Source organism: Trichomonas vaginalis (assembly GCF_026262505.1).
Source record: "Trichomonas vaginalis G3 chromosome Unknown ctg_114, whole genome shotgun sequence".
NCBI lineage: Eukaryota > Parabasalia > Trichomonadida > Trichomonadidae > Trichomonas > Trichomonas vaginalis.
The window spans coordinates 239,790-252,036 of record NW_026529201.1 but is presented as its reverse complement, the minus strand read 5'-3'; the positions used below and the strand labels follow the sequence as shown (position 1 = coordinate 252,036).

At 30.7% G+C, this 12,247-nt stretch overlaps 3 protein-coding genes and 1 pseudogene across 4 annotated transcripts, besides 1 other annotated feature; 2 read left to right on the top strand and 2 right to left on the bottom strand.

The window, feature by feature from the left end:
* Window positions 1–168: 168 nt before the first annotated feature.
* TVAGG3_1075680 (uncharacterized protein) lies at window positions 169–1,564 on the bottom strand (the record flags this gene model as incomplete). The annotated part of the gene is made up of 1 exon (XM_001300131.2): window positions 218–1,564. One exon carries the CDS (start codon window positions 1,562–1,564, stop codon window positions 218–220), a length of 1,347 nt encoding a protein of 448 aa, XP_001300132.2.
* Window positions 1,565–2,179: 615 nt separating this feature from the next.
* On the bottom strand, window positions 2,180–4,470 carry TVAGG3_1075670 (Listeria-Bacteroides repeat domain (List Bact rpt) family; the record flags this gene model as incomplete). The annotated part of the gene is made up of 1 exon (XM_001296066.2): window positions 2,240–4,432. One exon carries the CDS (start codon window positions 4,430–4,432, stop codon window positions 2,240–2,242), a length of 2,193 nt encoding a protein of 730 aa, XP_001296067.2.
* An 887-nt stretch (window positions 4,471–5,357) lies between these two features.
* Window positions 5,358–6,397: a mobile genetic element.
* A 592-nt stretch (window positions 6,398–6,989) lies between these two features.
* Window positions 6,990–8,492, top strand: TVAGG3_1075650 (annotated as a pseudogene). The gene has a single exon: window positions 7,003–8,476. A coding segment is annotated over exon 1 (1,474 nt).
* A 2,869-nt stretch (window positions 8,493–11,361) lies between these two features.
* Window positions 11,362–12,067, top strand: TVAGG3_1075640 (GTPase protein; the record flags this gene model as incomplete). Its single annotated transcript, XM_001305381.1, has 1 exon — window positions 11,369–11,956. One exon carries the CDS (start codon window positions 11,369–11,371, stop codon window positions 11,954–11,956), a length of 588 nt encoding a protein of 195 aa, XP_001305382.1.
* Window positions 12,068–12,247: the final 180 nt, after the last annotated feature.

Genomic DNA, 12,247 nt, shown 5'->3' with positions numbered 1-12,247 from the left:
TTACGAAAAGGAGTTGTACTTCATATTTGCTATAAATATGTTCTAGGTAATCTGAAATTACATATTTAAGTATTTAGCTGCTAATTTGTCTTGAATTTAAAAAATAATATTTCTTATGTTTTGCCATGGTTTGTAATTTAATATGATAGTAAAAGAATCCATCGTTGATTAAAATAAACAAATATCTTTAATTACATTTTTAACAAACAAAAATTTATTACTTCTTCTGAGTTTTCACGAATTTTTGGGTTGAGCTGTCTTTTTGGCCATAAGTTCTCTGGCTCTCGGACGCCGAAGCAGTATTTGATGTTTTTTGTCTTGATAACATCTTTTTATCAGCTTTCTCGTCTTTATCTGATTTTACAGACTTTTTCTCTATACCAGACATATCCTGGGAAATGTTTGCCAGTTTTCTGATTACAGCATTTAAGCCGGAAGAGTGTTGTGAGAGTTCATCTTTTGTAGGGCCTTTTTCTTGCAATTCTAGGCTTGTTAAGATGAATATTGCGGCTTCGTTCATTACGTACATAAGTTCTTGTTGCTTTCTAAGTTTTTCATCGCGAATAAATTCCGCATGCTCCAAACTTTTTTCTTGTAATGACACTTGGCGCTTAAGATTATCGTTTTCTTGCTGAGCATTTGTTAAGCGCTCATTTAGTTCTGCAATTTTATTGTTCATTCTGTTCCTCAAAGCATCTAATTTTTGATTTGATGTTTCTATGGCTTCTTCCACCTTTTTAGCTGTATCATTGAGTTTTGATTTGAAATCTACGGCCTGTGCTGTTAAGTTCTTTTCTGTATCTGTTAGAAGACGCCTTTGTTGTTCAAGATCTTGTAATTGATGGCGAAGTTGATCGTTTTTCTTAATGACTTCAAGTGTATTATTGTTATCAGCCTTCAGAGCTTCTCTTTTAGCTTCTGTCTCGTGTAGAATCTTTGTTGTGGCCAAATCAAGGTGTAAATCTTGAAACTCTGTTGCAAATGAGTCAGCTTCTGCTAAATCATGAGAGAGCTGTTTCTCATAGTATTCTCTTTGCGCTTGAAGCTTCTTATGAATGGCAGATTGTTCTGCTAATCTTTCTTTTCTTTCTTTCGAAATAAGTTGTGAAATATTACGCATCTGTTCATCCATTTGGTGCTTATGCTCTTGGAACTCTCGTAAACCACGAAGCTGGTGTAAAGCGACTTGGATCTTTGATTTCAAATTTGTTTCGATTTCATGAGCTTGGTATTGCATTGCTTCGACTTGAGACTCATATTTTTCTTTTTGAGACTCAACTTCTATTTCAAGTTGTCTCAATTTCGAATTTAATCGCTTTTTCTTTTTCTGCTGTTTCAATGCTGCATGGTTAAGATATTTAATTCTGTCGTTTTGTGATTCCTTCTTTCTATCAACGTCTAAAGCAACAGATTGCAATTGTTTCTTAAATTCTTGAATAACTTGGTTTGCACGAGTCCTAGAAGACTTAATATTCATTAATTCATTCTCCAAACACTCTGTTTCTACTGTAAGTTTCTGAACTTGTTGTATTTGATCACCTTTAATTTCGATTTTTTTATCCATTTGAAAAAAAATTACGTTATAATTTTAGATTCTTTTAAAAAAAGCTGAAAACAATTAATTAGCTCTATTTCTCTGTAACAATGAATTTACCAACTAGAATGTAATTGAAATGTCAATGATTTGAATAAGATATTTGATATTAGAGCATAATATGCAAAACATTAATACACTACTACATATTTATCGAGAATACATCATAGCAATTGTCATTATGTTTGTAATTACTCATATTTTATTCAATTATGTTTGTAATTATTCACCTCAAACCATCATATCTAAGCTAAACTTGTTTCAACGATTAATATTCATCCATATGGCCCTTTAATAATGCAGTTGTACATATATATATATTGCCTCATAATTTTCTGGATCATTAGATCAAATTTCTATTAATACTTAAATATCTATCTGTTTATATATTGAGCAATGCATGTAAATAGATAGAAAAGGATAAGTATTAACTTTGATCATCGATATTTGATACTCGTGAAAATAATATCCCTTGAAATAAATCATAAATCAAATAGGAAAAGATATGGGAATATCAGATCTCAAAGAAAAAAAATAAAAATCAAATTATATAAAAGCCAAAAGGCAATGAAAATTTATAATTAAATTAAATAATGGAAGGTAAAAAGAAATAATAATTACAATGTCAAATGATCTGTTTAAGACTTACTGAGGAAGCATGTTATTTCCATCATTTGGAGCTTCTTCGTCGAATTCATCGGCGAATGGATCGTCCTGAGCATCCTCGTTGTAGAGTGGGTTATCATTCTCCTGAGCTGCATCGCCATCTGGACCATTGAAAAGATCTGGATCCTCTGGATCGAACTCCTTTGCCTTGATTTTTGCTTCATGAATGAGAACAGCAGCAGCGACGATTGCAGCAACACCGACAGCAGCAGCTGCACCAGCGATGATTGGGATTAATTTCTTCTTATTCTGTTTAGAGTTAGAATTAGATGCTACTCCAGAGCCTGCGTTAGCCCATTGAGCTTCAGATGCAGATGGTGTTGGTGTTGGTGTCAAGTCTGGTGTTCTCTTTGGCGGTGGTTTGGATTGAGTGATGAAGTAGAATGATGTGTTAGATGGTACATATGTGATTGTTGGATCACCATTAGAATCAGAAGTATATGTTGGAACATATGTCGTTGTTTCATTGGAATCAATGTAGTGTCCAGATGGAGGCTTGGTATCAATAGGTGTTGGAATTGGAGATGGGGATGGAACTGGAGATGGATTTGGATACTTGACATTTGTGAATGTGAATATTGCATCTCGAGAGTTGGAGCCACGCTGATCAACAACTACGAAAATAAGCGAATGGTTGCCAGCATCAAGATGTGGAATTGTGTATTCGAAATCGAATTTAACCCATTCGCCCTGAGATGTTACTGTGTAGAATGGATTGAATGGAGCTGTTGGATCATCTGTTGGATACTTAACACTGAGTGTCAATGTATCGCCAACATCGAGATCTCTGAACTGACCTGAAACAAAGATTTTATTGTTGTAGTGAACACTGTCATTGAAATCTGTTGTAAGCATGATCTCTGGAGCATGAAGCTGGACATAAGTGAATGGGAAGTCGTATTGTGTTGACTTGACACGGAACTCATCAGTAGCCCAGATGTGAAGAACGTGAGAACCATAGCTAAGAACTTTCTGTCTAAGAGGGAATGTCTTACGGAATGGAACTTCGACGTTGTAGCAGTCGATTTGAGAGTTGACAGAGAAAGCAAAGTCATTATCGAATTGATAGGAAATGACAGCATATGTATCATCCCAAAGCTTGCCTTGAACATCAACTGTACCACCTGTGTAATATGTGGAAGCAATTGTGTTGGTGATTGTCAACTTTGGAGCCTGGTTAACAAGAAGTTGCTTTGTGAAGACGTTTGATTTATACAAGCCATCGTTAGCCCAAACTGTCAATGGATAGGAGGAAACGGTGGTTCCAAGTGTAACTTCAAATGAGTAAGACTCATTTAAGCCATGTGATCCAGCTTTCCAACTTGTTAGTGATTTATTGTGATATTTTGTTATACCATTCGGGAAGTTGCAATAGAGTGTTATTGTTTCACCAGCATCGTAATCTTGAACTATGACAGTTACATTGACCTTAGAGTTTGGATTGTAGTTCTGCTGGAAGTTGGTTGTAACGTTGATGATTGGTGGGCTCTTTAAGTTATCGCCAACACCAAGGAGAACACCGAATGTCAAAGTCTGATGTGGATAAATTGCGCGCTTGTGCCAGCCAATAGAGAAAGCAGAGTCTCTGCCTACAAGAGATTTTCTATCTGTTCTGTTATCCCAATAATGTTGGTGACTGGGCCACCATTCACCAAACCAAAAGTCATCAACATTTGTAACACCGTAACCATCACGTACCAAAAGAGTAAGCTTTGTGTTATAGAGTTCAAAAAATTTTTTATCTTGTGTCATTGTTAAACCACGGTTGCCACCATACCAATCAACTCTAGCTCTATCATTATCTATGATCTGTACATCAGTATGGGAAGCTAAGGAAACATAGTGTGGTTCTGTATCGTGGTTGGTAACAATCCATTGGACAAGTATGTAGTTATTGTCTAATGGATAAGATAAATTGGTTTTAACATAAACATTATTTGAAGATGCTTCACCTTTATTTCTTCCGAGAATATAAACTAAATTTCCATTATCAACTTTGAAAGCTGGCCACCAACCGTAGTTGTCGTATGATGTTGAGTAGCTGTGACCGCCACTAACATAGCGAATATCAAAATCGGAACGCCATTGATTCCAAGTCGGATATTGGACGTAATGCCATGAAAGAGTACCTGCTGATTTTACTTGTTGTGTAAACAAGAAAAGATTTATCATTCATAAAAATGAAATGATTTTTATTTATTCGATCGGTGGCGGTTTCTATGAAAACTTATTAATATTTTCAGAACAAAAAAAAACAGTTGTCTCAATTTAGTAAAATAAAAAGACATGAGATAATATGTCCTATCAATCAAAATATGCATGAATAAATCAAAACTTTAGTTGTAAAGGTTATTTACGATACTCATTATTTAGTACAAAATAGAAAATAAATAGCAGCTTCTTATAGCTAATATGATTTGTTTACTTTTTTTTCCAAAAATTTTAATGTATTGAATATTTTTGAATCACATTTTATTTTCATATGTATGTATCTACATCAGTATAGCAAAATTGTTGAATTGATATAAAATTTGAAGTGAAAATTTTGACAATTTTGACCGATTTTTGAAATATTTCAATATGTATCAAACAACGAAGAAATTTAAGAAAATCTTGCAATAACTGCGTTTACAATTTTATTTCTGGTATGTTATTGAAACTCTTATTTACATATTCAATAATTTTACACTAAAAAATTTTGCTGAATTCTAATTCATGTTATAATATGGGAATACATGTTCGATGAAAATTATAAGAGTTGCATATTTATCATCACAATTGTAAAATTCAATGGAAATTTCAAGCCAATTGCTTGTTCAAGTAACTCCATTAATTGATGATTTTATATAGTTATACAGAATAAGATTGATCTCAAACTCAACTCTTAATTTTATTGATGCCATCGGCGAAATGAAATTATTATTTAAAATTATATATATAAATGGGATGCTGAGTTTCTTTTACATCTTAAATCATACTAACCACTATTTGGCTGGAGTTCAGAATTGGAATTACTAATTTTGCCGAAAACGTTATTAATTCTTCTTAAATATTCAATGGTTACGCGCTAATTAATGAATTAATTATTCTTGCTTAAGGGTGCACCCGCATGTACGTTTATTTGAGAGGAGGAGGATTACCCTCTCAATTTTGAAAGCTTCGTTGACTTAATATCTCGATGAATATTGGATTAAAATTGAATTTGCCCATACCAATATATCTGATACAATATCCTTAAGTTTTACTAAAAAGAATTTTTTAAAATCCCTGCAGATTCGGGGATTTTTAAATTTTTTGATTTTTTTCGAAAATTTTTCGGAAAAAAAAATATTTTCAGAAGAGCCTTAACGGCTAAGTTTTATGTTTAATGTTGAGTATCAAAAAGAATGGGCATCTGATATAGCCATCATATATCCCAGAAGCAAATAAAAATTCTGACTTTTTAAGCATAAAAAATGAAATTTTATTTTTTGCAAAAAACAGGCCACCCGGATGTACGTTTATTTGAGAGGAGGAGGATTAAATTTTTGAAAGCACTAAAATTTGTAAATATGCTAGTTATATAATAATATGCATTATTTTAAAAAATAAAAATTAAAGCACGTTAAAATCTTTTTTGATGAATTTTTACAAAAGCTACTCAGGATAATGCAAGATATGAGTAGTTAAACATAAATTTCAAATCAGATTTTACTTATAATAAATATTTAAATTTCCGAAAATTAAGTTCAGATCGACTCTATACGTAGTAAATACTAAATAAGGTGCCAAAAACCTATTAAACAGTATCAAAACTATCAAGATTGTAATGTTTTTGAAGAAAAATTTATAGAATTATGGACTTCAAACAGATATTATGTAAATAAAATAATATAATGAATTTATTTATTCGTATAATAGCAGTAATAAGTCGATTATTCACTTCTACTTCTGAGATTTGAATTTAATTTCGACAGAAAAAGAGATTCAAGAGGAAAATACTAGGGATACAAACAGCCACCATGACAGGATTATTATGGAGCCAAGTTGTATTTTTTGATATTTTTAGAGTTTTCCTACCTATTTAGGTACCAAGTTATTGCTTAAAAAATTAAGGTTCTAAATTCTGAAGTTTACATGATCCTCCCGGGCGCACCCTTAAACCTTTCTTTGAATTCCTATTCACGACATAGAAATCATGAAAATGATTCTTATTTACTTGGTAGATGGTTGCCATTTAATTACAAATTATAGCTTCAATCCATAAAATCCTCAAAAAAATATTAAATCAATCTTTTCCTTACATAATAAGGGAGATGTTTTTCCATGACAAGTTGAATAATTGAATCCATTTTAGAATAAGATATATCCATGAATCTTCGAATATAATTTTGCAATTACTCAGCAAATTATATTTAATGCAAAAGATAGTAGTTTTTATACCAAGCATTGAATAACTTGAATAAAATACTTTATATTGATATTATATGTTGTTCAAAGAAAAAAATATTTAAAAATATTTGAATTTCTAATAATTTTCACAGAATTAATCATCAGCGTGTATCATTTTATAAACTCTGTCTTTGAGACTTTAAATTTTGTGACGATTTTAGATGAAAGATATAATAAGCGAACTTGTGTTCAAGAATAGCACCAAGTTGATGACGTGATATCACTTCTTAAATGTTAGCATAAATTGTTGTGCTAATTCGCAAAATCCACGCCTTGATAAGCATGTAAAAAAATGAAGCACGTTTAGAAATATGGAGTATTCTTATGAGTCATATTCATATTTATCAGATAATAAGCAAAATGACTCTATTCCATCATATACAACGATTGGAACATCCACAGTTCAAGATACTGCAGAACAAATAACAAATTTTCAAAATGAGATATTAAATCAAGCAAAGTTGATTGATTCCTATATATCAAATATCAATAAAAGGGACTCGAATACTGAAATATTTCATCGGCTTCAAGATTTATTCAAATTGTTCAAGGCAGAGCTAAATCTCAATTTTTCAATAAGAAAAGTGTTGATCCAGGAAAGATCTACTAATGAAAAGTTAACTTCTACATGCATTTCTAGCTATACTCAACTTAACGAATTTTTCTCCAAATTATCATCAATAACTGGAATTGAAATCAAAAGTCTTGATGATACCATTAATGTTATTGATAATGCCGTGAAAAATGGTTTATTCTCCAATAAAAAACGTTTGTTGCACCGCAATCGTAAATTAAGACAAAAACTCTTAGACATACAAAGCCAATATGAAAAATGTCAAGCCCAGCACTCTTTAGAAATTGCAGAAATGCAAGCTAAAATTGAAAATGCAGCCAATACTGAATTTGAATTACTCGAATTAAGGAAAATCCATAATGAAGATGCTGAAACAATCAAATCTCTGGTTATGCAAAAGAAAAATGAAGTAGAGCAATTGTCCATGCAGATTAAGTCCCAACAATATTCAAAAATGAATGATTATTATGAGATCAAAAGAAAAAATGAATCATTAGTTCAAGAAATAGCCAGTATGAAGAATGAATTGCAAAGTATTAAATCTAAACTCGATACTACAATTAAGGAACGTGATGATTTGATAAGTAAGCTCAAAAACAACGAATCAAATCAAAATCAAATTAAAAACTTAGAACAAGAATTATTGCAAAAGGAAGAAGAAAACATACGGCTTAGAAGAGAAAGGAAAGCTTTAACAAGATGTGTTAATGAGAGCAAAACTACAAAGCAAGTGTATATTGATAAAATTGATGAACTCCAACGTAAACTGTTGATTATTGAAAATAAAGCCAAAAAGAAGAATATTTCTAATGATGAGGAATACAAGAATCTCCAATGCAGCTTGGCAAACGCAATCAATAAGATAAAGCGCCTTGAAAATGAAAACTCAAGATTAACTTCCGATTCTTCTTATACTGGAGAATCAGAAATGATTATCAAAGCTTTTCATGATCTAAAATATGCTTTGCAATTAGATGATCGAGCAAGCCCGCAAGAAGTTGTTAAGTATATTGTCTCTGCATTGAATAACCAAAAGGATTCTACAGATTTTATAATGAAATGATAATGAATCTGTTTCAAGGTGTTCAAGTTTTACATCTGCGCCTGTATCATATGAAAAATACTGCGGAAATGCATTACAAGAAGAAATAGATGCGCTTCAAAGAGAGGTTATTAATCTCAATGGAGAAGTTATTAAATACTCTAAGTAAATTGTTATGTTTGTTATTCTTTTAATTGCATCTAATCTATTTCAGAAATGTTAAGGTAACGACGAGCTCCGTTTTCATTTTTTTCTGTCTGAGAATTGTCGCCTATTTACGATCATACGTATTATCTAAAGATTTCGGCATACAACATTGAAATATAAAAGAGTTTCCTTAAATTTTAACTGAACTAGAATTTTCACATTGAGATATGATATTTGGAAATGTGAAATCTACTTCTGAGTCTAAATGTCAAAAATTTTCATAAAATTCACAAATTTGAATGGAAGTTCGAGAACGTATTCTTAATGATTTTGCTTATGTTCAGAAGCTATATCCTCGAAAATTCTTTGCTACAATAGAGCAAGATAACTACCCCTTTATTTGGAGGTTATATTTTCTGGATAATTATGTAGAATTCAATATTGCAGATTATTCCTCTAAAAGTTACTTCAAAGTTACCTTTCCATGCGATTACCCAAGTAGATCCCCTGAATTTAACCTTATTCAAGTCGAAAATGCACCGTCATTTGAAGTCAATATTAAAATCCAAAATTTCTTAATTAACATCTCTAATCGCAGTGATATTGTGACAATGCGTGATGTCGCTCGTACTCTTCAGAAAGTAATTCAAATACCACCACCTGAAATAAAAAATACCGAAGATAAAAAAGAAGAGCAGCCTGTAAATAATGAAACGCAAAATGAACAGTTACACATGAAAGAAAGAATCATTAATGCAATATGTTCAGATTTTCAAATCCAAGATGTTTTTCTATTTATTAGCTTTCTCTTAACAGTAGTATTGGTAATATGTAAGGCTCGAAGTTAGGTTATTGGATTTTCTTAATAATAACTAATTTCTTATCAATATTTTGTTGAATTTAATAAATATTGTTTGTATGGTTTCCAAAATGACACATTTTCTTAGGTTAGTATATTTTAATTATAATAATGCCTCTGTTTATTTGTAATGGAGAGCTTAGATTGAGATAAAAATCACAATCTCTTTAGAGATTTATAAATTTGATATTTAAAGTAATTCTATAACCAAAAATCTAAAATTAATAAATCAAAATAACTAGAATCTAAATTCCACTTGTATACGTTCTAAAAGGTACATGTACATGCACGAAAAGTGACAACCCTCTTCTTTTTTCCTAGGGCTACTGATCGCTTCCTTTCTGCTCGTCATGCCAGAAACGAAAGAAATGATTGGTGCAGAATAATTTATTACTCCAATTGGCAACTATCTTGTAATATGCAATTAGCTGCATTATCAGTTATTCTCCAGCATTATTCAATTTAAGTTCAACTTTGTTAATTTAAATAATATTGCAGATGTACCCTCGTGTTGAGATAAGAACAAGATTACACATGCTAAAACCACACATTAAAAATCGAAATTTTGAATCACCAAAATTCAACGACAGTATTTCTCATAATTTTGGTTTTCTACGCACTTTATGATGCATATTCAACTTACTTGAAAATAGAAAAAGTTACTAAGATTTGAGGAAATTATTGCAATCAGAAAAAAAAATCGGCTTTATTATATAAGTTACTTATGAATTAAAATCGCATCTACAATTAGTGCACAGTACCTCATATAATCTTTGGCTATTTCTGATTTCAATTTGATACATTTTGATTGGAATATTCATAGCTCAAATCTAGATGATAGTTACTACATTTATGCGAATACATTACGCTTCCATTCATCTATTTACTTGTTGTTGTTGAAATAAAAACATTATTATTTTAATATCTTAAAATAAGAATTTCGTTATAGTATTAATATTTTTATCAACAATGATGACATTATGTCAACTCTTAAATGAGATTTTATCAAATATGATATCGAAATCAAAAATTAAATGTTTTTTATTAGTAAAAACAGGTTTATTTGACAATTTGACTAATTATACATTACTTTTATTTTCCAAATTTTTTTTGAAATTGATGTTTTCAAGAGAAAAATTAAATTTTTGATTTTCATTTTTGAATTTTTGAATTTTTTTTGGAATTTTGAGTTGATCATTTAAGGAGAATGAGTTATGCGAATGCTTTATATATCTCACAATATGATGAATTAAAGACGAATCTTAAAAAATTATTTTAAATCACAAATATCATCCTTATTATCATTTGTTCCAAAAAGGATAGTACTAAGTATTGATAAACCATTTATTGTTTTAGTATTAAATTCACTTTCAAAGTGGAGGGAAGACCAAAATTTTAGTTTGGGACGCAACTAAGACCAAAAGTAACACTTTTTAAGAAAAAACATAATCTTGGAATTATATGTATACAATTCATCAGGACAAATATATATATGTTATCTTTATAGTGATGTCTGAAGAATATTATAATACACTTCTTTGGGTGTCTTTTATTAATGATTTTGAATGAGGTTCTTCAATTTTAGATACTAAAGAGAATTGTTCTAAACTTCAATAACATATTTGTTTGCATACTGGGTAAAGTCCAATATTCAAACTGTTAATCAATCAAATGACATTCTCGTGAAAGCAATTCCATAAATATCATAAAATTTTAGATTTTAAATAATCTTTACAGTATAATTGAGCTTTTATATAATATATAAACAAAAAACTTATGGAAATCACAATATTACAATATTCGGCAGATATATCATGTTTTTACCAAATATAGATAAACGGTTCCCTTTCTTTCAATCCCTCAATGTAATGATTAAGCAAAGGATTTATCCACGCTCATGGAATACCATGATTTGGAAACGCGTAAATTTCATGCTTATTTGTAAACTTTTGAAATTTTTTATTTGGATAGGGGTTCATATATATAAAAAGAAATATTGATAATATTTTTCTAAACGTTCGGTCCCTTTTTAAAATTGAGAGATACCTCAGAAATATGCTTGTCGAAGATAGTTCTTTTCATTGTCGTGTAGTAGTTGTTGGAGATGCATCAGTAGGTAAAACTTCATTGCTTAACCAACTTATTGATCACTCCTATAATGCATATGAGCAAAGCACAGTCGGTGCAAATTATCAATTATTCGTTCAAGAAATTGATGGTGTTAAGGTCGAAATCCAAATCTGGGACACAGCAGGTCAAGAAAAATTCAAGTCTCTTGGCCCAATTTACTTTAGAAATTCTTTAGGTTGTGTGGCAGTTTTTGATATTACGAACCGCCAGTCATATTCAGATCTACCGGAGTGGATAGATTCATTTTCTCAGGTAGCTGGTCCTGAAACTATTATAGCTGTCGCAGGAAATAAGGCAGATTTAGAAGATAGTAGGCAAGTATTTGCTGATGAAGCAAAAGAATGGGCTGAAAAGAATGGATACCTGTTTTCCGAGACATCTGCCAAGACAGGAACTGGAATTTCTCAATTGTTCATGCAATTGGCGACAAATCTCCTCAAATTCCAGTCATCAAAGCATAAATCACAGTCTGTCATCAAGCCAAAGCAAGACTCCTCGGATTGTTCATGTTAATTTCAATAATTTTCTCAAAAACATTAATATACAATTCTTTTGCTCTTATTCTTTAAGAAGTATATAGATATTAACTATATGTTGTACTATCTACGTCATGTTAAAGTCATCCTTGTTTTACTTTCAAATATGAAACATTTTTATTATATTTTTCTGGATTTTATCAATGAAATGATAAAAATATGGCAGAATTCGTGCTTTTAAATTTTATAATGAAGTTTATATTATTGAAATCCAATTAAAAAATAAAATTAGAGAAATAGAGTAAAAATTATATAAAATAATGAAAAT